General features: G+C 36.3%; 1 protein-coding gene across 1 annotated transcript; it reads right to left on the bottom strand.

Moving 5' to 3' along the window:
• Positions 1-4939: 4939 nt before the first annotated feature.
• LOC144456567 (coiled-coil domain-containing protein 178-like) lies at positions 4940-19180 on the bottom strand. The gene is made up of 6 exons (XM_078151781.1): positions 18871-19180; positions 11143-11165; positions 9410-9504; positions 6190-6375; positions 5196-5261; positions 4940-4950 (listed from the first exon to the last, which is right to left on the bottom strand). The coding sequence occupies exons 1-6, from the start codon at positions 19006-19008 to the stop codon at positions 4940-4942; spliced, it is 519 nt and encodes a 172-aa protein (XP_078007907.1). The 5' UTR covers positions 19009-19180.
• Between the last annotated feature and the right edge of the window lie 7234 nt (positions 19181-26414).

The raw sequence follows: 26414 nt of genomic DNA, 5'->3' as shown, positions 1-26414 counted from the left end.
GTAGGTGCTACTATTACACCCATTTTAGAGGTGGGGAAATTGAGGCAGACAAGAGGTAAGTGATTTCCCCAGGGTCACACATAGCTAATAAGTGCCTGAAGCCAGATTTGAACTCAGCTTTTCCTGATTCCAGGTACAACACTCTATCAACTGCACTACCTAGAGCCTGCTGACTCTTTCCTGCCTCTGTATTTCCAGTTACTGAAACACTCAGACATTTTTCGTAAATGGTGATTTATGTAACCCCTAAAATATCAATAATAAAAATGTCACAAAAGCAAAATTTTAAGGAAAAGTTCCATTCCAAATTTAAAGTCTACCAGTCACAAATCCAACAATTAGTATGCCATATTTAAATTAAAAGAGTATTTGATTAAAAAACAGAATGGTAAACTCTGAACTATTTTAGGAGTTGGTGAGTTTCTATGTTTTTGAAAGTGCCTCATTCAATTTAGACTTCTACTTTTCATTAAAGTACATCTGCTGGGGAACTATTACATACAGCAGAAGCTTAAATATCCCCCAAAATTGGCAACTGGGCACAGAAATATTCATCACCTCTTCCTCTGCAAATAATAAAAAGGGAAAACACAATATTTGACATTTTGGGGTGGGAAATTTAAAACTAACTGTGTTATAACTAATATGCTAAAATGTTTTAAACAATTCAAAGGCATCATAGTGAATTTCAGTAGCTTAAACTTTTCAAAAATAATTTTTTCTCTCCTTTTCCTTTAAGAATTTTAAAGTAACTTTCAAATTTAGTTTGAAACTAAAACCCATAATGCATACATCTTTGTCATTCTTTTTGAAAAACACACTAGCAATTAATGATCTAATTGGTCTTTGGTTTCTGGAAATAAAGCAATCAATGATTGTGAAATTAATACAGGAGTAGAACCCTATTTGCATACATAACAAAGTGGGGAAAAGTACACTAAGGGATGTTATTAAATTATCTTCTATGTTATATTTGTTCCAGTTATGTTTTAAAAGGCCATAAGGAAAAAGGCACGGGCATCTGAAAACAAACCATAGGGTTTAATAGCAACCACATCCTAAAACTTTTACAGAAGCAATGAAAGTTCAAGACACACAATGCAAAGTCATCTTGAGTCAAGGAGACCTGGGAGCTAAACACACAAAGCCATATATACAGAGAGGCAGAAGCAAAATGAGGCATCACCCCTGAAAAGTATTAAGGTCCAGGAATACCAAAAAAGCATTTTCTTGTTCCTGGTACTTTCCTTTCCATTTTAAGAAGACAGGAGAACTTCTCTTCCCGGTAAGATAGCAATGTGAAAGTCACCCAACTTTCCAAAATTAACCAATGGTATCTCAGAGTTTGTAGTGTTAAGGTTTTTATGTGTTTGTCTGGTTTTGGTTTTTGTTTTTCTAGAGGCAATCTGGTTACTTTTTTTCCATATTCAGAAGTACTGGAAGATTCTTATATTATTTCCAGTTTACAGTGTTCAGGGTTTGTCACGTGATTTTCTGGGAGAACTATAATCCTAAATCATTTTTGTTAAACTTCATTTTGAAAGCAATAATTGCGCTTGCATTGAGATAATGTATTCTTTTAACATCACATTTTGCTTCTCTTCTGCCAAGTTTTCCTCCAGTTCAGTATTTTTATGTTCCAAATTGATTATTCTCTCATTTTTAGAGAAATTCAGAACTGTGGGCTCAAGTTTTTCCAATTTACTAATCATTTCTGCTTTGAAAGCTATATATCTGACCTTTATTCCATTCTAATTTCTTCTTGTTAAGATTTCATTTTTCTTTTGAATCATTTTGAACTGTCTTGCTGTCCTGTTTTTTCCTTGGAATTTTATAGAATTCTGTATTTATCTAGCATTTTAGTTCATTTTTTCTTAGTCTTGTAATATTTGTTAAAAGATTTTTGTATGCTCTTTGAAGATTTGGCAAAGATGAGAAAAAACAGAAATAAGGTCAGCATTGAAGGGAAATAAAGGCACGTTATGGTGGTACTATGAATTAGCACAACCATTCTGGAAAGAAATTTGTAAAAAAAAGCAACTAAACTGGACATATCTTTTGACTCACAGGGCAGCTAGGTGGCGCACTGGATATAGCACTGGCGCTGGAGTCAGGAGGACCCAAGTTCAAATCCAGTCTCAGACTTGACACTTAGTAGCTGTGTTACCCTGGACAAGTCACTTAACCCCAACTGCCTTGCCAAAAAAAAAAAACTTAAACATATCTTTTGACCCAGAAATCCCACTGTTGAGCCTATTTCCTGAGATCACTGATAACAAGAAAAGCCCCATATACACCAAAATATTTATAGCAGTACTCTATGTGGTAACAAGGAACTGAAAACAAAGTACATGCCAATCGATAGCAGGATGGCTAGACAAACTGTAGCATTTGAATATAACAGAAAACTACTATGCTATAAGAAATGGTGAAAATGAAGAATACAAGGAAGCATCGAAAGATTATTATGAACTAATGTAAAGTAAAACAATCAGAACCAGGAGAACAATATACATAACTCAAAAATATTTATGAAAATAACAATAGCATCAAAACTGAGTGCTATGGAATGTTACTGACCAAGATTAGCCCCAAATAACAGATACAAAAGGATGATACTCTCCTTCGTAATGAAGAGGTGTCATACTATAAGATACTGCATATAATTTCAGCTATCTTTAATGCATTGCTTAGTTTTATGCAATTTTTTTCTTCCTTCATAATTTTTTTACAAGGAAGTAGAAGAAGGAATAGATTGGGAAATATAAGTAATATAAAAGCAAAAGCTATCAATATAATTTTTTTTTAGGCAATTGGGGTTAAGTGACTTGCCCAGGGTCACACAGCTAGTAAGTGTCAAGTGTTTGATCTGAGGCTACATTTGAACTCAGGACCTCCTGATTTCAGGGGCGGTGCTCTATCCACTGCGCCATCTAGCTGCCCCTTATAATTTATTTTTTGAAAGAGGAAAAAGTATATATCAGATGGTTATACAATTAAGTGCATTCAGCTTAATGTTTCATTAACAATTTAAAAACTCATTCATGGTTTTCTAATTTGATAGACATCCATTTGGCTGAAGTTCTCCAAGGGAGTATCCAAGTGATCTTTTCTTGGTCCAGTGCCATTACCACTTTTATCAGTGATTTAGATGAAGACGTAGATAACCTGCTTATCAAAATGACAGATGAAGGTGAGAGAAAGCCTTTGCAAAAGTGTGGAGATTGGGAATAGAATGTCAAATTGCAAAGAGCAGCAAGATGGCCAGTTTGACTAGAACGAAGGGTATAATGAAGGAGAGGAATGTGCAACCAGCCTGGAAAGCTAGGAATGTGTGACAGCCTGACTAGAGCCAGAATGTGGAAGGCTTTACAAATCTAGCAGAAAAGTTTGTATTTTATACTGGAACCAACTAAGGTCCCCTAGAGTTTCTTGAACAGAGGAGTGATATAGTCAGACCTGGGCTTTAGGAATATCCACTGGCAGCAGAAGTGAGGATGGAGAGGAAAGGTGAGAAACTAAAGGTTTGGAGACTAATTAAGAGGTTATTTCAATAGTCCAGATGATAAACAATGGATGGATATGAGCTATGCTATGGAAAGAAAAGTAACAAACCTTGGTAACTAATTGGAAATGGAGGTGGAGGGAAGGCAATGAGGGAGAATGGTTTGCAGATGATTTAAAGGTTAATGAACCTAGATGAGTTAAAGGATGGTGGTACCTATAACAAAAATGTGGAAGAAAGAAAGAGTTAGGAGAGAGGGAGCGATGAGTCCTGGTTTAGATAGAAAGAGTTTGAGATACGTACAGGACAACCAGCTGGAAATATCCAACAGGCATTTGGTGATGCTGCACTAATGCTCAGGATATAACACTAGGGCTACACAAACAGATCTGGGTGTCATATGCAGGGACATGATAGTTGTACCCTTAGAAACTTATGAGACTCTCAAGTTTAAGAATAATGAAAAAGAAGAAAAGAGGGCCCAAGACAGTGCCCTGGGGGATATCAGCCACTAGGGGATGGATGATGATTCAGCAACTGGAGTAAAAATACTTAAAGCAATTTTTCAGTAAGCAGTACTACTTCCCTCTCCCCTTAAATCATATAGACAATAACAGAGCTATTACTAAAACAGAAGTTATAAAAGGACAGATATCAAAATATTATCTTTATGTATTCAGTCCATACCAAGCACTCCCCAGATGTGGATGCTATCTCAAAGAAAATCTTTATATTAGCATTTATATATTCAGATCTTCAAAAGGACCTGCAATGAATTTGGGGTCAGAGGACCTGGGTTTTAGGCCTACCTCTGGTATGGACTTAACTATGTGACCTTGGGAAAGTCACTTAATTTTTTAGACCTTAGTTTTCTCATCTGTCAAATGTGGGCATTGGGTGAACTGGTCTCTTAAGTTTGGCCTTTCAAGTTTGAAATCTATGATATCATGGTATTATTTCATAAGCTTGAAAAACTACTTCCATTGATTAACATTGTAACCCATCTATGACATAGCTAGCAGATAAATCCTAGTGAGCTGCATTAGATACACCAAGGTTAAATGACTTGTCCATGGTCTGTCACACAGCTAGTACATGTTAGAAGAGAGTCTTAAAGACAGAATTTTTTAAGCCAGGCATTGTAACCTTGCCTCTAAGCATTTATATTACTGTTTTCAATAATCAAAGATTATATGGTTAGTATTATTGGGTAATATATTCTATCCTTAACATTATAGACTGCCTATAAGACCAACCAGATAGTTCAAGAAAAGGATAAATAATAAAAAAAATTTTTTTGAGACTAGCTATTTCAATAGCCTAAACATTAAATTCAGTCCAAAATATTCAACTTGGTCATAAGCAGTCCTAGTCTTATTAAGAGGAAGGCTTGTCTTTTATAAAGGTTATCTTTTGTAATGCCATCCACTAGGGTTACAATAGGCCTATAACAAAGAGAAAAATAAAACAACTTAAGTTTTCACAACTACCCACATAGAATTAATCATCATTCACCCTGGATAAATGAAGAGTTACTAGGAAAAAAGTAAAACTAGCCCAATGATAATTTATTTGCCAAAGCATAGCAGAAAATTATTACTGTTATGACCGGAAACAAACCATTTAATCTCTCAGAGCCTCAATTTCCTCAGCTGTTAAAATGATGATAAAATGTCTACCTTCTCTTTACCTGCCTTCTTAGGATCCCTGTGAGGAATCTGTTCTTCAAGCCTTAATGCAGCATAAAAATGGACCCCTAGAGTGAGAAGAATTGGGTCCAAATCCCAGTTCTGAGTCTTACAATCGTTACGACCATAGACAAGACCCTGGGTTTCAGTTTTCTTATAAAATTTCAGTTTTCTTTATAAAATTGAAGGGTTTGGACAAGAAGTCATCTGAGGTCCCTCCCAGCTTTTGTTCTATGATTTTGTGATCTTTTTATTTCATTTAAACTCTGTTCATTTTTTCCTGAAATTATTTTTCTTCATTATCTTGAAACTAAATTATGAAACCATCCTTAATCACATTTGTAGCTATATTTAAATTAAACAATATACAATTCATTGTAACTATAAGCAATTAGCTATCCAGTTTTCCTCAGAGTTGCCTTTCTTCACCAAGGACTTCTAGGCATATGAGAGGAGTCAGCCACAGATTTTCTGCAAGGATGTGAATTTGGACTGGAATGAGTCCCAAAGACTTGTTCTAATCCAGAACTGCCTTGGAGGCTTAATCTGACCCCTAGAATGAGCCCAGATGATTGCAAGATTGCCAAGTAGAAAATTGGTTCTAATCTACTTGAAAATAGAGCAAATGGGTACTGAAATGACTTAGGATTTCTTATCCTCAAATTAGAATCTCCCAGGACTCTACAAATAAAAAACAAATGACAATAGTTCCTCATCCAACTCCTAAAGTTTCAGGGTTTCCCAAGGATCCAGGCTATGACATCAATTAGCAGTCATCTGAAAGGCACAGTATCTAAATGCATTTTACTGTAGCAAACACTAAAGAAAAAGTGGCCTGATGTTTGAAAATGCTTAAGAGTGCAAACACAAAGGAAATACAAGTTTATAACAGAGCTGTTACAGTTGATATGATTTAATTAAGGACTGTAGTTAGTTATTCCATCCTCTATAATAACAACTGACATATAAAAATTCTCTCAGCATTCATTCTGGTACCTTTCTGCACAGCAAAAGGGAGTTTCTGAAGCCTCCAAAATGACAAACTGTCAATTTTCTTGCAAATAAGTCTCCTCCTTAATTTTTGTTCCATTAAAGCATCTTCAGCATCTTTACGGTCAGTTTCAAGGCTCCTGATCAAGTGAATAGCCTCCGCTAGCACAGTCTCTGTTTGATGTTTCAAGTCTGAGGATGATAATAGAAACATCAGATGTTTGCAAAGGACTTCAAGGTTTTCAAAGCACTTTATATACAAAATCTCTTTTGATCTTCACAATGATGCTGTGGGGTAGGTAACATAGGTCTTATGACCTCCCCATCCACCATACAGGAAAAAAAAAATCAGATACCTACTTGCTAAACAGTTATTCCTTTGATAATACACAATCTATCTCCCTACAGATTCCAAACTTTGATCCTAATACTCTCATCTGTTACTATATGGATTCTCTAATCCATCTTTTACATGATCACATTTGAAATATCTGAAAATAACTACTAATATTCCTTTCTAATTTTTTTTTAATCTTTTCACACTAGGCTAAATGCCTCAGTTCTTTCAAATGTCTCTCTTTTTTTCCAGATTTTTTGCAATATTGGTCATATTCTTTGGACACATTTCAAATAATCAATGTCCCTTTTAGAATTCAATGCATGGAAATAAACACAATACACTGGAATGATCTTAATATAGAGTACATTTAATTTTATGAAAGCTACATCCCACTCAGCTTATATTGAGTTTGTGGTCAAATAAAATCTCTATGACATACTTTTTTTTAAGGCAATTGGGCTTAAGTGACATGCCCAGGGTCACACAGCTAGTAAGTGTCAAGTGTTTGGTCTAAATTCGGATTTGAACCCAGGTCCTCCTGACTTCAGGGCTGGTGCTCTATCCACTGCGCCACCTCGCTGCCCCTATCATATACTTTTAAGACACATCTATCCACTCCATGCTTGTATAGCTATTTCTTTTAACTTAAATGCAGGACTTTGCATTTGCCCTTGATGAATTTCATTTTGTTGTTTGGTCCAACATCCTAGCTTAAAGATATTATCTTGAATTTTTATTTTGCTATTTATCATATTCCCACTTTATTATCATTTGTGATCATGACTATGTATAGTCCAACAGTCTGGTTGGTGGGACCCAAAGTAAGTATAGGAGGGGTGATTATGGGGTGATAATTAGCCTAGAAATAGCTAATTAGTTATTTTTAGAATTGATCCCAAAAGGCAGGAAAAAGAACCATGTTTGACAAGCAACTGGCAGAGTTGGCAGTAGTATAAGGCCAGAGAGAAACTAGGACATAGAGAACAATTCAAGATCCCCTGGGTTCGGTGGCTAAAAATGTGTTCACTTGATAAAATCATGAAGAATATAGCAAAAGGTAAAAGAAGACCGAGCATATGGAGCCTAGGAGTAACAAGTTAAAGACTCTGGTTATTGCGTTGAGTATGTCTGAGCAGCAAACTGCAAGTGTCCCCACTCTTTCTCCTTTCCCCTTATGATGGTATTTATTGTGTAATTATTTTTAAAAAAACTGAAGAGGGAAAGACTAAAAACATAGCTCTGTGGCACTTAAAACAATCCTCCCCCTTGATGCTAATCTATTATATGGTGCTTTTTTTGGATATGGTTGGTCAAACAGCTTCCATCTACATAAATAAATGTACCATCATGAAGCCTGTTTCGCACTATTTTGTCCACGAAGATATGAAATACTTCATTAAATGTCAGAATGAAATGAAGAAACACTTTAAATCATCTGTTCTACCATCTTAGTTAACTCTATCAAAAAGAGAAATGGGATTAAGTTAGTATGACTTGTCACTTAACCCTTGCTAGTTTCTTATGATTATTTTCTAATGATTCACTAACCATTTGTTTGATAATCTGCTATAGAATTTTGCCAAGTATCAATGATAATGTTTGCTGATTATGAAGTTTAAGCCAGGTCTAAAAGTCTAATTTCTTAATAGCTTCAAAAGTTTTTCTGGCTTTCTTATTCTGACAATATTATAAAAAAAAATACTAATTTGGATGACTAAAATATACATTGCAGGACAAAAGCCTCTTTTCACTCATGTTGCATAACCATATCTATTAAACTTCCAATACTAAGATACGAAATAAATATTAAAAAGTAATAAGGTTTGAGGACAGAACTGTATAATTTTGTTGGATGCTTGACTATTCTGGTTTTGTTATCTTTACATGACTTCCAAAAACTAAAGGAAATAGAAAGAACAGCACAAGCCTTATGAAGCAGAAAATAATACCTTCCACAGAGAATTTAGTAGGTTCATTGAACAGAAAATTTTAACAAAGTCAAGAAAAATGTTAATATCTATCTGTTTTGAAGGACAATTCGGTTGCTCTCTTCAAGATAGAGACTTGGTGCTACCTTCTGTCTGCATGTGGCCTTTCTTGGTCCTCCCACTGAGTATTTATTTCATACGTATTTTATACATGATTCTCCATGTGCACTTTGTCTCCCTGTTAGGATGGAAGTTCCTTGAGGCTTGTGACTGCTTCACCTTTGCCTTGGATCCCCAGTGTCTGACATAATTCCTGATACAGAATAGGTACCTTCTAAACCCTTGATTAATTTATTGATCTAAAAATGAACCAGTTTTATTGGATAGCACCACTACATTTGCATTCAAAACAAAACAAAACAAAACAAAAATCCCTCTTGGCAGCTATCTTTAAAAAAAAAAAATAAGTTTGTTCACTGCCCCTTTTAATAAATTTTAGTATTTACATGTCTCTGCTCAGAAACAGCTAGTGGCACAGTGGAGAGAATGCTAGGCCTGGAGTTAAGAAGATGCAAATTCAAATCTGACCTCAGACACTACAGTGTGACCATGGTCAAATGGTCACTCAATCCCTGTCTACCTCACTTTCCTCAACTGTTAAATGGGGATAATAATAGCACCTACTTCTCAGGGTTATTGTGAGAATCAAATGAGACAATATATTTTTTTAAATATGCTTAACATAGCGCCTGACACATAAGACATGCTATATAAATGCTTAGTCCCTTTCCATTCTTCCTTTTGTTCAGTTTATCCTTGAAACTCTCAACATCGGATGGGAAAATTACATTTTAAGGGATAAACATAATGATTATGAAAGTTGACACGATGCTAAATCAAGAGCGGGGGAACACTTCAGTAACATTCACAATAAATACTTATAATCAGATTTACTTACCTCCACTGTCTTTTCTGATGAACTTTGCATGAAAATCTGAAGGCTTGGGGAATACATATCCTTCAATTTGTTCCATCTTAATTGTGCTTGCAAACCTGCATGATGTATAGCAATTACTTAGTAGAAATGTCAGCTTGGTTTTTTTTTCTTAAAAAAAAGAATCCTTAATCAAATGAATTTTAAGACTCTTAATAAATGGACTTACTTTGGTTGCTTGTTCACTTCCCTTGCCTGCATTAATCTACATACTTCCTGAATATGTACCTCAAATGAATTGCAAAGCTGGATATGGTCCTGCGGCAACCTAGTATTCTAGCTTCTTATATACAATCACCTTTTCCAGGAGCTTCATTGAAAGGTAGGTTTAAATTGCATAAGGGAAGAATCTTTTACTAATGGATAAAACAAAGACTGCAATTCACTGAAAAAAAATGTATTTGATAAGCTTTATCCTCAAAGGTGATTCATTGATAATTTAAAAGTGAAAGGCTTCTGCATTTTTCAGTATAAGAGTTCTACTACTTTCCATCTGAGTAGCTTTGAGCAAGTAACATTATCTCTCCAGACCTCAGTTTCCTCATCAGTAAGTAAGGGTGTTGAACTTCCAAGGGTCCTTTCCCTTCTAAACTTTGATCCTATTATCTTAAGATTCTCCCAGCCAGGGCTAGAAAGACACACGATTAGTGGTTTTTCTAGTGTATAAAAGCCAAAAGCAGCCAATAAACTATTTGAGGTCATACTTTAAGAAATTATTGCAACTATTGCATTGACTGCCTCACTATTATTATTTTTCTGAATTGTCTATATGTCAATACCAGCATCTTAGATATAAAGATTTCTCTTAATAAGCAGAAGTTTGGTTTTTAACAAGCAGATGAGATTAAAATGTAAGAATTTCTAAATCAATTACTAAGTCATATTTATTCATTTTACTATTTCATATATTTTACAGTTTATCTCACCCTAGAGAATGTGTCCCTGAGATCTAATACAGTGCCTAGGACACTTTGTTGCTGCTGTTCAGTCGTGTCTGACTCTACATGACCCTGTGGACTTGGCAAAGATACTGGAGTGATTTGCCATTTCCTTCTTCAACGTGTCCCCGTTTTACAGAAGAGGAACTGAAGCAAATAGGAGTTAAGTGACTTTCCCAGGGTCACATGGCTAGTAAGTGTCTGAGGCCGGATTTGAACTCAGATCTTTCTAACTCCAGGCCCCATGTTCTATCTACTGTACCACCTAGCTGCCTGCCTAGGAAGCAGAAGGCCCTAATTAAATGCTCGTTGATTAATTTTTATCTGCTCTGATTTTCTATAGCCAGGAATGACAAAGTTTATTATCTAAATCATCATTCTCTACCTAAAAGTCCAGCAGACATTCCAGGAAGACAAAAATGAATTATGTGAATACAAATATTTCAACAGATTTATTGAATTATTTCCAAGGCTACACTAAAATAATTTGAATATTTTTCTTCACATTAATCTTTCTAGTTGACTTTTTAAATGCTTATTGAAATCTTTCCAATTGATAAAGCTTCCTTTAATTCTTGTCTAGTATTCTAGATCATTTTGGAACAAGTTTCTAGCTTGGTATGCTTTCAAAAGAGCTAGCATTTCCCTGATGCAGGATATGTCAACACAACTCAAAAAATTTCCACATGCACCATATCAGCCTTATCCATGTGACTTCAACATGAACCTAAAATAAAAAACAGCAAGCACAGCTCTTACCTTTCCCGAAGGAGATGCTCAAACTGTAAAAATAAAATATCACAGTAAATAGAAATGTCTATCAAATAAGAAAATAAATCATAACCAGTTGTCCTAAAACTCAGCAACAAACTCCTTTAAAAAGGAAAACCACCCACCTTTAGCTGGCAGAGTGGCTTGTAAAACTATTATATTGATTGCAATAGTATCACAGAGAAAACCAGCTCAAGCTTACTTAAAAAGCCCTTTAAGAGTGATAAACTCACACTGGAAAGTCAAGAAGATTTGTACTAAACAAGACCCTGTTCCCACCCGAACATGCACTCAGTTGTGAATTACCATACTTATCCCACTAGTGGGGTTAGCTGTTCAATGCTGATAACTGCTTGAGGGTTAATGTGTAAATATTCACAAGTAATTCAAAGCAACAAGGCTGAAAATCTCAATCATTATGGAAATTTTGCAGTGACTTAACAGTTAGGGTACAAAGTTTAAATATCTAGCACAGTGGAATAACTATCTGTGTTCCAAGTATAGGGTGATTCCTTCCTAGAAGAGAAGGTTAAGTCAAATTATGCCTCCTACATTCCATGCTGTAAAGAAGAATAAAAATGTTCATGAAGGAAACAGCAGTGCAGTTCCCATGGCGAGGAAAAAAGAAGGATCTGAAGGATCTGAAGGGCAGGAGGGGCGGCAATCCTTGTCAGAACAAAGAAGAATGTGAGTGTAAAAGAAGAGGAACTGAAAACAAAGGACAAAAGGGCTTAAAATGAAGTTAGTAGTTCTGGGAGAGCTGGATGATCTGAAGGGGAAGAAGCTGCTTGTTCTCTTAAGAATGATATAGAAGAGGCACGGAGGTGATAAGGTGAGAGACAATCAATAAAGCCCAGAAGAAGAAAAGAGTAGTAGCAGTTGGTGATTCATTCAATCAATCAATAAACATATATGAAGTGCCTATAATGTACCATGTACTATGCTAACCCTCTTGTGATTCCCTACTCTGGGGCACCTGCGCAGCTATTTGCTGACCTAAGAACAATAGCAGAGAGTCCTATCATCTATCTGGGGCATGTATATAAGATGTAACAGATAACGTTCCAAGATTTATCAAAATGGATGAGACACACCCACTTTTAGTAATTTGGTTGGCTGTTTTCCTTTATGCTCAAAGTGGACCAAAATGACATCACTATGTTGGGTCAAGGTATATTTTTATTGTCTCTGACTGTGGCTCATCAGACCAATAATATGCTCAGAAGGCTCTAACAGGCTGGGCACAAATATTCCATATGAACATCTGGAGATGTCTCTAAATTTGTGCATCTTATGTATCTTTGAACTACTGCAGTTCTGCTTCGCTCATAGAGCACTTCTCTGATGTGGGCACAATGTGCTGGGTGGTCTTGTGCCAGTGTCTGCCGTGTCTCACAACTGGTTTAAAAATTCTACAAAGAGACATTGGAAGTTTCCTTGTATCATGTCTTCTGACCTCTATGTGAGTACTTGCCTTTTGTGAGCTCTCCATAAATAGTATTTAGGCAGGCAAACATATGTTTGGCATCCAAGCAATGTGGTCATTGTCAGAGATGTACTCTCTGTAGCAGAGTTTGAATGCTTGGTAGTTCAGCTTGAGAAAGAACCTCAGTGTCTGGTACCTTATCTTGCCAAATGATCTTCAGAACCTTCCTGAGACAATTCAAATGGAAGTGATTCAATTTCCTAGCATGGTGCTAATAGACTGTCCAGGTTTCACAGGCATACAACAATGAGGTCTGCCCAATGGCTTGATAGACCTTCACTTTGGTAGGCAACCTAATACCTCTTCTCTTCCACACTTTATTTCAGTCTCCCAAACATCGAGCTAGCTCTGGCAATGAATGCAACAACCTCATCATCTATGTGTACATCCCTGGAAAATATACTGCCAAAGTAAGTGGATTTATCCATAGCATTCAAAATCTCCATTTCCTGTAACCAATAGTTCCACATATGGATGTTGTAGTGATGGCTACTGGAGAACCTCTGTTTTCTTGGTGTTAATTGTCAGGCCAAAATTAACACAAGCAGCAGAGAATCAATCCATATGCTGCTGCATCTCAGCCTCAGAGGCTGCGCTGAATGAACAAAAAGTCGTACACCAACTCTCCCTCCACTTTAGTGTTGTTGGCTTGTAGCCTGGTCATTTACATAAGTACAAATGACACTTACAGAAGGCATCTAAAAAAAAGTATTGCCTGTGATTAGGAAGTCTTGGATAAGAAACTGAAGACTGTAAGGATACAGGTTATGTTTTGCTCTCTTTTGCAAATTGAAGGAAATACATGCAGAAGAGAAGAATTAATTTAGGGATTGAATGCTTGGCCAAAAAGTAGTATCTAAGAATAGGGTCTGGATTTCTAGATGATGGTTTACAATATAGGGATAATGGATTTTTGGTCAGAGAAAAGTATACCAAAGAAATGTTGGTGAGAAAGTATTTTCAAGGTATCTCAAAAATAAAATCAAAATATTCCAAAGCTAAAAAACATGAAGGAGGGAGGATACCTCTGTATATTCCTCAAGTTAGACACTATAAAGAAAGGAAAGAAGCAGTTGAGATACATGGAAATTCACAGGAAGCAAAATGCAAGAAAAGAGTCAAAAATAAAATTCATAGCTCCAAATGTTCATACACAAATTTTACAGCAAGTATCCTGATAAATGTGTCATTTCTCAAATATAGAGAGAACTGAGTCAAATTTATAAAAATAAGAGCCATTCCCCAACTGATAAATATAGAAATGAATAGGCAAATTTCAGATGAAATAATGAAAGCTATCTATAATCCTTTGAAAAACTGCTCTAAATCACTATTGACTAGAGAAATGCAAATTAAGACAACTCTGAGGTACTACCCCTCACCAATATGATTGGCTAATATGATAGAAAAGGGAAATGACAAATATTGGAGGAGATGCAGGAAAACTAAGACACTAATGCAGTGTTGATGAAGTTGTGAACTGATTCAGCCATTCTGTAGTGCAATTTGGAATTATGTCAAATGGGATATAAAAGTATGCACACCCTTTGATCCACCAATAGCACTACTAGGTTGGTATCTCAAAGAGCCAAAAAAAAAAAAAGGAAAAGGACCTATATGTACAAAAATATTTACAGCAGCTCTTTTAGTGGAGGCAAAGAATTGTAAATTGAGGAATGCCATCAACTGGGGAACAACTGGGCAAGTTATAGTGTATGATTGTGACCTTTGTGCTATTATAAGAAATTATGAACAGTACACTCTCAGAAAAACCTGGAAAGACTTACATGAACTGATGCAAAGTAAAGTGAGCAGAACCGGGAGAACAGTGTACACAGCAACAGCAGTATTATACAATGATCACCTGTGAATGACTTAGTTATTCTCAGCAATACAATGATCCAAGACAATTCTGAAGGACATATGATGAAAACTGCTATACATCTCCAGAGAAAGAACTGGTAGAGTCTGAATGCAGATTGAAGCATACTTTTTAAAACTTTATTTTTTTAATTTTTTGTCTTTCTTTTCACAACGTGACTAATATGGAAATGTATTTTACATGGCTGCACATGCATAACTTACATCAAACTGCTTGCCTTCTCAATGAGGGAAGAAGGGAGAAAGGGAGGGAGAGAATGTGGAACTCAAAACTTAAAAGAAGACTCTTAAAAATTGGTTTTACATGTAATTGGGGAAAAATAAAATATTAAATGTTTTTTTTAAAAATATATGTAGAGAAGTTGAAAGCAAGAATAACTAAAAGAGGATGAATTTAAAAGTAGGATCATTCCTATAAGAACGGTGTCAAGAGCACTAAAGCTCATAATTTTGTGCATGGCAAAGAAAACTAAAGACAATAAATGGACTTATTTTAGGTTTACTAGAGGAAAGAAGAAAAAATAAAATGCTTAGGATCTATTGATAACAGATAAAACAGTAATACCATAAAATGGAGAGGAAGTAGAGTTGGTCAACTCTTATTTGTGTCTACTTTCTCTACCAAGAAGAATAAAACATGTCCTAGAAATGTTAGGCTGACAGGACTATTGGCTATTATGGCTATAGAAAATTGTATCCAGGGAAAGTTAGGATATAATAAGAGATTATCTACTTATCCTTGATGAATTCAAGACAAGTAGTTCAGATGAACTACACCCATAAGTATTGAATGCACTGACACATGTGATGGTTAAGCCCCTGTTGATGATATATGAAAAATTATCAAAAATGGGAGAAATACCACAAGACTGAATCAGAGCACGTATTATCCTGTTTAAAGAAAGAAAAAGAAAAGAAAAAAAAAGGAATGAGGGAGGGGACACAAAAATTGTATAGTCCAGTGATTGATTCCTGGGAAAAACTCTAAGATTATTGAAGATATGGTTATTTAACATCTAGTTGTAGAACCAGTTATTACAAAGATCCAGCATAGCTTCATTAAGAACAGGTCATGCCATACTAATGTCATTTCCATTCCTGACAGAGTGAATAAACTGTTAAATCCAGGGACTGCTGCTAACATAGTTTCCCTAAATGTTAGCAAAGCATTTAATAAACTATATCATATTGTTGAAAAGAGAGATTTGGATTAGACAATGATAAAATTGCATGGATTTGGTATAAGTTGAATGGTCAGACTGAAAGAGGAGTTGTTAATGGTTCAATGTCACTCTGGCAGGATGTGTCTAGCAGAGTGCTCCACAGATCTGTGGTTGGCCCTTTCATGTTGGATAAAGGCATAGATACCATGGTCATTACATTTACACATGATACAAAGCTGGGAGGAATAACAAACATGTTGAATGACAATTTGGATCTAAAAATAAATAAAAATCTAAAAATATCCTTGGCAGACTGGAAAATTGGGATAAATTTAAAATTATAAAATTCAGTAGGAGAAATGTAAATTCTTACACATGGGTTCAAAAAACTAACTTCACAAGTAGATAATGGGGAAGATATGGTTAGACAGAAGTTAGTCTGAAAGAAGAACTAGGAGTTTTAGTGGACTGCAAGCACATTATGAGTTAAGAGTGTAATGGCTGTGGTCATATATTCAAACTGTATTGAGACACAGAAGATAAAAGCCAGGGCAAGTAACTTAGGATGTACAAAAAGTATGGAAAATTCCCATCCAAACTCTCAAGAATGCTAAAACTCAGAATAAACCAGGCTGATGAGTAAGGCTAAAAATAACAAAAGGGGGTCAAAGTAGTAATGAGAAGAATCTAGAGGTCTTATTCAGTTGGCTATATGCTCAATATTGGTCAGGAGTTTGATAAGACAGCCAAAAATAAAAAGCTACTGAAATCATGAATTCTATGGAGAGGCACAGCTTTCAGGAATAGGGAGGTGATAATCCCTCTGCACACTGCCCTCATCAGACCCTATCTGGAGTAGCTTTGGGCATCACGATTAAAGAAGTACATTGTTAAGCTGGAAAGTTGCAGGGAAGGGCAATCAGGATGGTGAAGAGCATTAAGTCCACAGCATATGAGGATTAGTCAAAAGAGCTGGAGGTATTTATCCTGAGAAAAGAAGACTTGAAGGACACAAGAGCTACCTTCAAATATTTGAAGAGCTATAATGTGGAGAAGGGATTGAACTTGGTCTGTTTGACCCCAGATGGCAGAAACAGGAAAAATGAATAGAATTTGAAGTGAGACAAATTTAGGCTTGAGCCCAGGAAAAGCTTTCTGACAACTAGAATTATCAAAAATCTCAACAGGCTGCCTCAAGAGGTGGTGGGTTCTCCATCGTTGGAGATCTTCAAGAAGCTGGATGACCACTTGTCCAATGTATTGTAGCAGGGATTCCTTTCAGTCAGTCAATAAACATTTATTAAGTGCCTATCATATGCTAGGCACTATGCTAAGCCCTGGAGATAAAAAAAGGTAAAGACTCCCTCATCTCATAGAGATTAGTCTAATGCAGGAGACAACATGAAAACAACTGTGCATAAACAAATCATATACAGGATAAATTGGAGATCATCCATGGAGGAAAGGCATTAGTCCTAAGGGGAGAGGGTTAGGAAGAGCTTCTCATAGAAGGTATGATTTTAGCTAGGACTGGAAGGAAGGCAGGGAATTTAGGAGGTGGAGATGAGAAAGGAGTGTTCTACTCATGGGTAACAGTTAGTGAAAATGCCCAGACTCAGGAAATGGAATGTCTTGTGCAAGGGTCAGCAAAGAGGTCAGTGTGTCACTGGCTGGCAGAGTACATGGAGAGGAGTAAGGTGTAAGAAGACTGGAAAGGAAAGTGAGAGCCAGGTTGTTAGGGGTTTTGAATACCAAACAGAGGATTTGGCCCTTAAAATGATATGGAGCTAGTGGAGTTTACTGAACAGAGGGATAACATGGTCAAATCTGCATTTAAGAAAGATTAATTTGGCAGCTCTAGGGAAGATAAAATGTAGTGAGGAAAGATCTGAGGCAAGGAAATCAACCAGTAGGCCACTGCAATCATAAAAGTGTGAGGTGTTCATTGCCTGAACTAGAATGGTGACAGCGTTGTAGGAAAGAATGAAACATTCAAGAGATGTTGCAAAGATGTAACTGAGAGGCCTTGGCAGCAGATTGGGGTGTGGGCGGCACAGCGTGAAAGAGAATGAGGAGTACAGGATAACACCTAGGCTGGAAACCAGGGGACTAGGAGGGTGGTGGTGATGCTCTCAACAGTAACTGAGAAGCAATTCAGCCATCTAGTTCAAGACAGCAACTGGGATTCTTCCAACTATTAAGTTCTGTGATTCTATGAAGATTTGGGGATCAAAAGAGGTCCTGTATAGTAAGATTCTTCAACATTCCTTGCTTGACCTTGAAGTCCAAAGGCTATGGTAAAGAGGAAGAAACATATTCCCCTCATTTTCCTTCGTCTCCTCTACCTTTCTATGCATTGGTCCATCAAGGGAAAAAATGGTCAATCAATGAAGAATCTGAAATTTTTCTATAACTCCAATATTACATTTTGAAAACAATACAAAGTTATAACTTTCAAAGTTTTACACAATAAGTAATAATCAATGGCAGATCTTAGCAGTTTATAGATATACAATCAAAAGTACAATATCGTTTTTCAGCACACCTGTCAAGTATTTCCTTACAACCAAATAACTCATCACAAAGGGCACAGTGTCCTTTAATACATCAATTTACTCATCTAATCATCTAATCAGTTTAACACCCCCCCAAAGAAAAAGAATGTAAATATTATTTAATTTACTAGTGTAGTTGGTTTATGGAAATTACCACTTAGCATGATTGCTTCTAGATAAAGAACAAGTCTAGGACTGCATGAATTTAGGTGAATAAGGGCTCTGTTTTAATAAGGTAATTTCACTGTTGTGGACTAAAAATATCCTCAAAAGTAAATGTAAAACAGTCTAACAGTACTGTACATGGTACCTGAAGATCTAGGATTTAATTCTGGCTCTTCCCAGAGCCTGAATTTACTCATCTGCAAAATAGAATACAAGCTACTTCACAAGGCTGCTGTGAGAACCAAAAGAGCTAATGATACATGTTTAGCATTTTGGAAACCTTTAAGTTTTATAGAAATATCAGCTATTATTATCACTTGAACAAAATTAGTCAATGTTCATAGATTCATAAAAGGATGTATGCTAGTTTCAGAAAATTATTTTCCTGGAATCCTTTAAATGTAGAGTTGTGTAGGAATTTTTTAAAAAGCTTACAACTATTTTATCATTTGCAATAATGTTGTACCTGTTGAAAACATTCTTCTATCTTTACTTCCAGATCTTCAATGTGACCAATGGTTTTATTGACACATGGCGATGGAGTATTTACCACAGCACAACTCACTCGTCGAGTAGGATAGGCCAAGAGAACTTCATCATGCATTACTGGAAACAGAGTGAAAATCGGGGAAATCAAATTGATCCTACTTTGTTATTGAGTTCATTCTGTATCACTGCCGACATTTTTGTAACTGCCTAAGTCATGTTTCATTTATCTCAGAGTTAAGTTTGGAAATTCAGCTTTTCTGTAAATCACTCATTGTGTCTGAGATAAGTTTAGAAGTTCAGGTCTCCTGCTAATCACTCTTCTAGTCTTGTCTCAAGGAAATCTGTTATCCTTAAAAGATGCAGGTGGATGCCAAGGAATCTGGTCTATTATCCAAGGTAGTCTGGTTCAATATCGCTAAACTCTCCTTGCAAGTGGACTCAAACAATGAACATTTCTTAGTGAGAGGGGGGAAGGAAAGATTGTGGTTAGCCCCTCATTCCCAATTTCCAGCTAATCATATTGTTCCTTACACCTATGACCTACAAGCTTTTTAATTAATCATACTGTTTTCCCCATCTATGACAAGATGCTGCCTTCTTTTGTCTACAAAAGACAGCTATTCCCTCTCATTCTGGTCTTAGCTTTTCTAAGAGGGCCAAGACCTTGTTTATTGGCAAATTTGTACTCTGTCAATAAATTGATCATGTTTGGAACTTTGTGCCTTACTTTACCTTGAAAAAAGTTATATAACAATGACAATATAATTTTTGTTTTGCTGAAAATTAGGAAACATGAGAGAGGCATTTCACTCACTAATAATGGAGCTTCCAAGTATCATTTTACAAACAGTGAAATATATAACAGATAACTTTTGGGAATTGAAAATTAAGAAGCTGCTAGCAATTCAGAAAAAAAAAAACCAATGCTAAAGAAAAATCAGTAATCCAGAAAAGAATCACCACTGGGGATACGATACACCAATGAGATAAGCAATAATAAACTAAATATGCAGAATGAAATGCTAAACAAAGGATTTAAGATAAACCATAAATGAATGGTTTCATAGCATCATAGAAGTATAGAATTATGAAACAGATATTTAGTATAAGCCTTTCTTCCAGAGAAATTCTCGCCGTGCTATTTAAACATATTTTTCCATCCATTTTCAATGCTCCCAGGGAGATTTCACATCTTCCATTGCTAACAATATATCAATCATTCATGCATGCAAGATGTTCTTTATTTCTAGCCTAAATTACTCATGCCACAAAATGGAATAGCTGGTCACCTTCTTTATAGTAACCTCGTTTTCCACCTTCTCTTTCTGAAGATTGGAGTCCCAAGTGAAATGTGATTGATAGACTTACTGTAGCATTCAGCTGTATGCATCATCCAGTCAACTTAATCTGATGTGCCTGAATGATTCTAATCCTGAAGTGACCAAAATCAGCTGAAGGTTGCAGAAGCATTGCAAAGTTGTCCATGCAACTCCACCAAAGTGCTTACTTGCAGGACTGTGGGCTCTAGGGAATGCCATTGGCCAGTTATAGTTATAATCACTATTCTCCTTAAATGAAGATGCCAAATAGATTCCCTGCCTCCAGAAGAACAGAGCAGTACGCTCATTTCATCTGACCCTCGGGGAGTACCAGGAAATTATGGCAATTCCCTTTTAGACCATATATGTTTTTAATAGCAATGATGAGGAGGACTACCTTTAAGCCATTATATCTCATGGAAGATACTATGTGGGTAGTAACACCTTATGGGGGTTTAAGAAGTGCTAAAGGGCATGCGAGTGGAAAAAGTTTAAGAAGCCCTGCTACAGACTACAATTAGATCAATAAACCAAATAATACTGTTTTACTAAATTTACTAATATTGTTTTTACTAAAGCTAGAAGTAATCTCCAAAGAGACACAATCTGAGTATCTGTAAACCAAAGTAATGTTTTGCTAAATGACGTAAACTGAATCTATTAGAATTTCCAATTGTTGCAAAATGGTATAAAAATAAACAAAAAACAATTATTAGAAATGCTTTGACATACTACGCAAATATAACTTATTTCAGACATTCAATGTTTCTTCCTAAAGCATTACTGAAACTTGAAAGCATATCTATTTATTTTAGCTATTTTTTTTTATCACATCTACCTATTAAAAGATTGCAAATTTAAAACCTGTATCTTTCCCTTAAGTTCATATAAAGGAATTCATTTCACCTTCTTGGTATACAAAAAAACAGGGAACAAGTCAGTAAACAGTTCTCCCAAACAGATACCTTGAAATGGCCATTTTGCTCTTCCCTCTAAAAATAAAGTTTTGATACAAATTTAACAACCTAATGGTTTCCCTCATACTTAAGGCATTTGAAATATTTCATTAAATGTGGGGGAAGCAAGGATAATAATGACTCATTACATGTATATGTATGTGTGTGATACATACACATATGACACTTTCCAAGCATTTAAGAATACTAACTGATCTCTATTGTACTTCTTTGATATCATGATTAATATTTTACATATGAAAAAGCAGGGGAAACAAATCTGTGAAAATTTAAAGTTTCATTAAAATTCTGTAATAAACAGGATTAATTTTGAACATTCAATAAAACTAATATTCAAGATTTTTAACAGATGGGCTTGTGGTTATTTCACAGAATTTGGATGCTTTTGAATATTTGGTAAGGAAAACTTCTTTTTTAAAGGATCTGGACAATGAAACAAAAGACCTCGGTTCTAGGACTAAGTATGACACTGAGTGGAATCGCTCGATTATCTGAGATAAATGAATTCATCTCTCTAGTCTTCAGTTTTGTCACCTGTAAAATAAAGGGGGCTGAATTACAACTTAACACGGCTTTCAACTACAAAATTCTCTACATGAAATAATATGAGAATTAACACAATGAAATGATGGAGAACTTACTTTCTGGAACCTTTGCTAATTCCTCCAACTCCTTATCTAAATCAAACGTGGAGTCACAGTGAGCACTTAACAATTTCAATAGGCTCAATGTCGTCTTTTTACCTTGGTCTGTGAACAAAAGATCAGTTAGTTCCTACGACAAGCTTGGGCTAAATTGGCTTAGCTAAAATCTTTTGTATCTCCAACAGGGCCTCTCCCCAAATTTTCCCTGCGGTCTGTCCACAGAAAACCAAATTTGTCCTCTCTGTATTCAGCTAAGGCAAACATTTGCTAAAGGTCGATAACATAAATATCACATTTAATATTCTGGCCTAGCCTATGGGTAAGTCAATGCTTACACAGTGTTGCATGTGTGACTGCCTGTGTTTGCTCATGTTCTCTCTTACCTGACCTTACAAAAAGGTAATGACCATCCCACCACTGGTGAACTGGGTAGTATTTTCTTTCTTTTTTTGGGGGGGGGGAGTTTAATACCCTGTTTTCACCTGTTTTATCTGTTTTCAGCATCTCATCACTTTTCTCTTGCTTTTACCATAAGCCTCTATGTTGTCCCCCAGTTCTAAGTTTCTTAATGTAGGCAGACAGATATGCTGTATAACATTAGGCAAGTCATTCAACCTCTGCCTGCCTCAGCTTCCCCAACTATAAAATAGAGATAAGAACAACACCTACCTCCCAAGGTTGTTGTGAGGATCAAACAAAATAAAAATTGTAAAATACTTAGCACAGTGCCTGGCATATAGTAGGCACTATATATTCTAGCTATCATTATAAATATATTATTATTATTATAGTATCATCATCATCATCATCATCATCATCACTATTTGCCAAAACAGGGCACAAAGGCAAAGCTGTTGCTATTGTTGCTACTGATGGCAAATAAATCTACTGAAGACAAAAACATGGACCAGGGTGATGGAAAGCAAGGGCCCTACCTTCTTCAGTGATATTTTTTTTCTTGCTTTCTTCCCCTTGCATTCCAATCAGGGATGCTCTTCAGAGAAAGGTAGGTTTCAATGAATTAATTGACAAAGATTAAGTACCTACTATGTGCCAGCCACTCTGTAAAGCTCTGGGGATACGATACGAGGCAAAAAAAATCTCTGCCCTCAAGGAGCTTACAATCCAATGGAAGAGATAACATAAAAACATAGGTAGGAAATAATGAAAGGGGGAAGCCACTAAAATTAAGAGGGTTTGGGAAAGCTTTTTATTTTTGTTAGGACTTCAAGGAAGTCAGGGAAGCCAATGGTGCAGATCAGGAGAGAGAACGGGGTAGAGCCAGAGAAAATGCCCAGAGCTGAGGGATGCAGTATCTTGTTCCTGAAACAGCCAGGAGGCCAGTGTCACTGGATCAAAGTGTACATGGCAGGGAGTAAGATATAAGAAGATTGGAAAAGGAGATGTAGGTGATGTGATATGAAGGGCTTTAAAAAGCAAACAGAGGATATTGTATTTGATCCTGGAGCGATAGGGAGCCATTGGAGTTTATTGAGTGTGTGTGTTTGAAGTGGGAAATGGGGGTGTGTGACATGGTCAGACCTCCAACATACCTATTTACTCTTCCTCAAACACCTTAACTATCCAGTTTCTCACCTACTCACTTCCCATGACCTAAACCTTCACCCTACCTCAGCCATACACAAAGATAGCCGTATCTTTGATCTTGCCATCATCCACAAATTCATCAACTCCTTGCTTAAGAATTATAAAATTCCCTTATCTGACCATAATATCTTGGCTTTCCATCTCTCTCTATATATATTCCTATAACAAACTCTACTCATCACCCACACTGTAATCTCCAATCACTCTAGCCCTCAATTCTTTCCCTGGTCATCATCATTACACTACCCACTCTCTCCTCTTTTCCCTACACCTTGACCCCTTGGTGAACCAATTCAACTCTTTATTTTCCTCCTTTTTCTTGAGTTTCTGGCCCCTTATCATACTGCTGATTGTGTCCTGGAAAACTTCAGTCTTATATCATTCACACCACCCACCACCTTCATTCTTTCACATGGTCTGCTGAAAAGAGGTAGAAAAAATCACGGAACCTTTTTGAGTCCCCTACAAATTTATGTTACACAATCTCAACTGGACCCTCACTGCTCCTAGGCAATCCTACTCCATTTCCCTTACCATCTCACTATCCCATTCTCCACAGTGGGTCTTCCACACCTTTTCATCCCTCCTCAAACTTTCCATGGCTTCCTTCACTCACCCTCTCAGCTAAGAACCTTGGCTCATATTTTGCAGAAAAAAAAACACTGAAGCCATTCACTGTGAACCCCATTTCCTCCCCTTTTCTTCATCTTGTATCATTCACAGGTCTTCTGCCACTATCCCCTCCTTTATCCTTGTCTCACATGAAGAGGTGACCTTTCTTCTTATCAAGGCAAACACCTCAACTTGTACACGTGATCTAGATCTGTCACCCCATTCTTTCACTTATCTTTCATCTCTTCTTGGCTTCTGGCTCCTTCCCTACTGCCTACAAGCATCCATATGTCTTTTCCAACCTCAAAATCCCCTCACTCGATCTTTCTATCCCCACTAACTTCATCCTATATCTCTTCTACTCTGTGCCTAAACTCCTTATGAAGGCCATCTGTAATATGTATCTCTACTTCCTCTCATCTTATTCTCTTCTTAACCCCCTATAATCTGACTTCTGACCTCATCATTCCACAAAAACTGCTCAATCCAATGTCATAAATGATCTCTGAATTACCAAATCCAATAGCCCTTTCTCAATCTTCATTCTTCCTGACCCCTCTGAAGGCTTTGACACGGCTGATTACTCTCTTCTTATTGACACCCTTGTCTCTCTAGGTTTCTTTGTAATTCTATATGTTTTATTTAACAAATTAAAAACATTATTCTGAGAAGGGGTCCATAGGCTTCAACAGACTGCCAAAGGATCCCATGACACAAAAAAAGGCTAAGAACCCCAGCACTGGGTGTTTTGATATTATATGTCATGCAGATTATCCATCTTGAATTCCTCAGTCTTGCTAAATCTTTTTGAGGATATAAGGTGGTACAGTGGATTGGGTACCTGAGTTGGAGTCAAGATGAATTGAGTTTAAATTCTGCTTTGGACATTACTAGCTGTGTGGCTCTAGGCAAGTCACTTAACATCTCAGACTCAGTATCCTCATCAATAAAAATGGGGATGATGATAGCATCTACCTCCCAGGGTTATATGAGGAACAAATGAAGGAAAGGGGAAGGCAAGGAAATAAGCACCTATATAGCACCTAGTATGTACCAGGCACTGTGTTAAATGCTTTTTTAAACGAACATCATGTTATTTGATCCTCACAACAACCCTGAAAGGTAGGTGCAATTACAATCCACATTTTACAGTTGAAACTCTGAGGCAAACAGAGGTTAGGTGATTTGTACAGGATCACACAGCTAGGAAGTATCTGAGGTCAAATTCGGTTCTTTTTTACTCCAGGCCCAGCACTCTATCCACTGTACCACCAGCTACCCTCTAAATGAGATAATATTTGTAAAGCACTTTACAAATCTTAAAGCACTATACAAATGCTAATTATTACTATTTATGACTCTTTGTGCCCAGTTCATCACTAAGGATTTGGAGCAGTTTTTTGTTTTTTGGTATTTTTTTTTTACATCTACCATGAATCTCTCTATTACCTTTTCAATGTTTCAGAATTTTAATTCCTTATACATTGTGTTATTCTGTGCTTAGCAGTTATAAAGCATACAATTACTGCCCCCGCCTTCCCTGCCCTAAGGCTGTTGTAAGGATCAAATAAGATAATATTTGTAAAGCATTTTGCAAACTATAAAATGTTATATAAATGCTGACTTTATCATTATCGTGATTATGATTAGAATTATTATCCCAGAGAATACTGATGTTGAAAAAATGAGATATTGTTTTCAGGAAGAAAGAAACTAGGGAGCACTGAAAATACTGCACAATATCCCAAATATAATACAGGCTGTCCTCTTCTTCCAGTCTACTTCTGGGCACAGTATTGTATTTCTGCGACATCAGCTCAAGATCAAGAGTTTGCTCGCTAAGATATTTTCTAGGCTCTTTTGGTCTCATAGTGGCAACTATTTTGCATCTGTTAAATTTCCATAAGAACTAGAAAATATTCTGTTTTCATCTGTGTTCTTGTACTTTCTGTCACAGAGGATTACTGAGAGATTAGTTTTTTGAAACCTTAAAATGATACAGAGGAACATGCCATACAGAAAATAGGCACTCAATAAATATTTGCCAATTAATCACCTGGTATCAAAAGTGCTACAATAATGCTGTCCCTAGGACTTCTTGGGCAGTTAAATTTCCTTCAGTAACCCAATCAGCTGTCTGATATACTGAATAAAAAGGGGGAAATTTCCTCTCAATTTTCCTGCCCAGAGAGACATTACTCTCCCCTCCACCTTATCTTGTGATTTTGAAGACTATCTCTATGCAAATGACCCTCAAATCTGTGGCATTTAAAAAGTTGGAGGGAAAGAATTTCTGAGCAATTATTCATTTTATTAATAATGCCAGCATTTTAAATAAAAAGAGGTCAGTGGCCCTCTCAA

The sequence above is a fragment of the Phascolarctos cinereus genome, unplaced genomic scaffold (genome assembly GCF_003287225.1).
Source record: "Phascolarctos cinereus isolate Bilbo 61053 unplaced genomic scaffold, phaCin_HiC Scaffold_4;HRSCAF=312, whole genome shotgun sequence".
NCBI classification, from domain to species: Eukaryota; Metazoa; Chordata; class Mammalia; order Diprotodontia; family Phascolarctidae; genus Phascolarctos; species Phascolarctos cinereus.
Note: the sequence above shows the minus strand (reverse complement) of the source record. Positions and strands in the feature narration are given on the sequence as shown.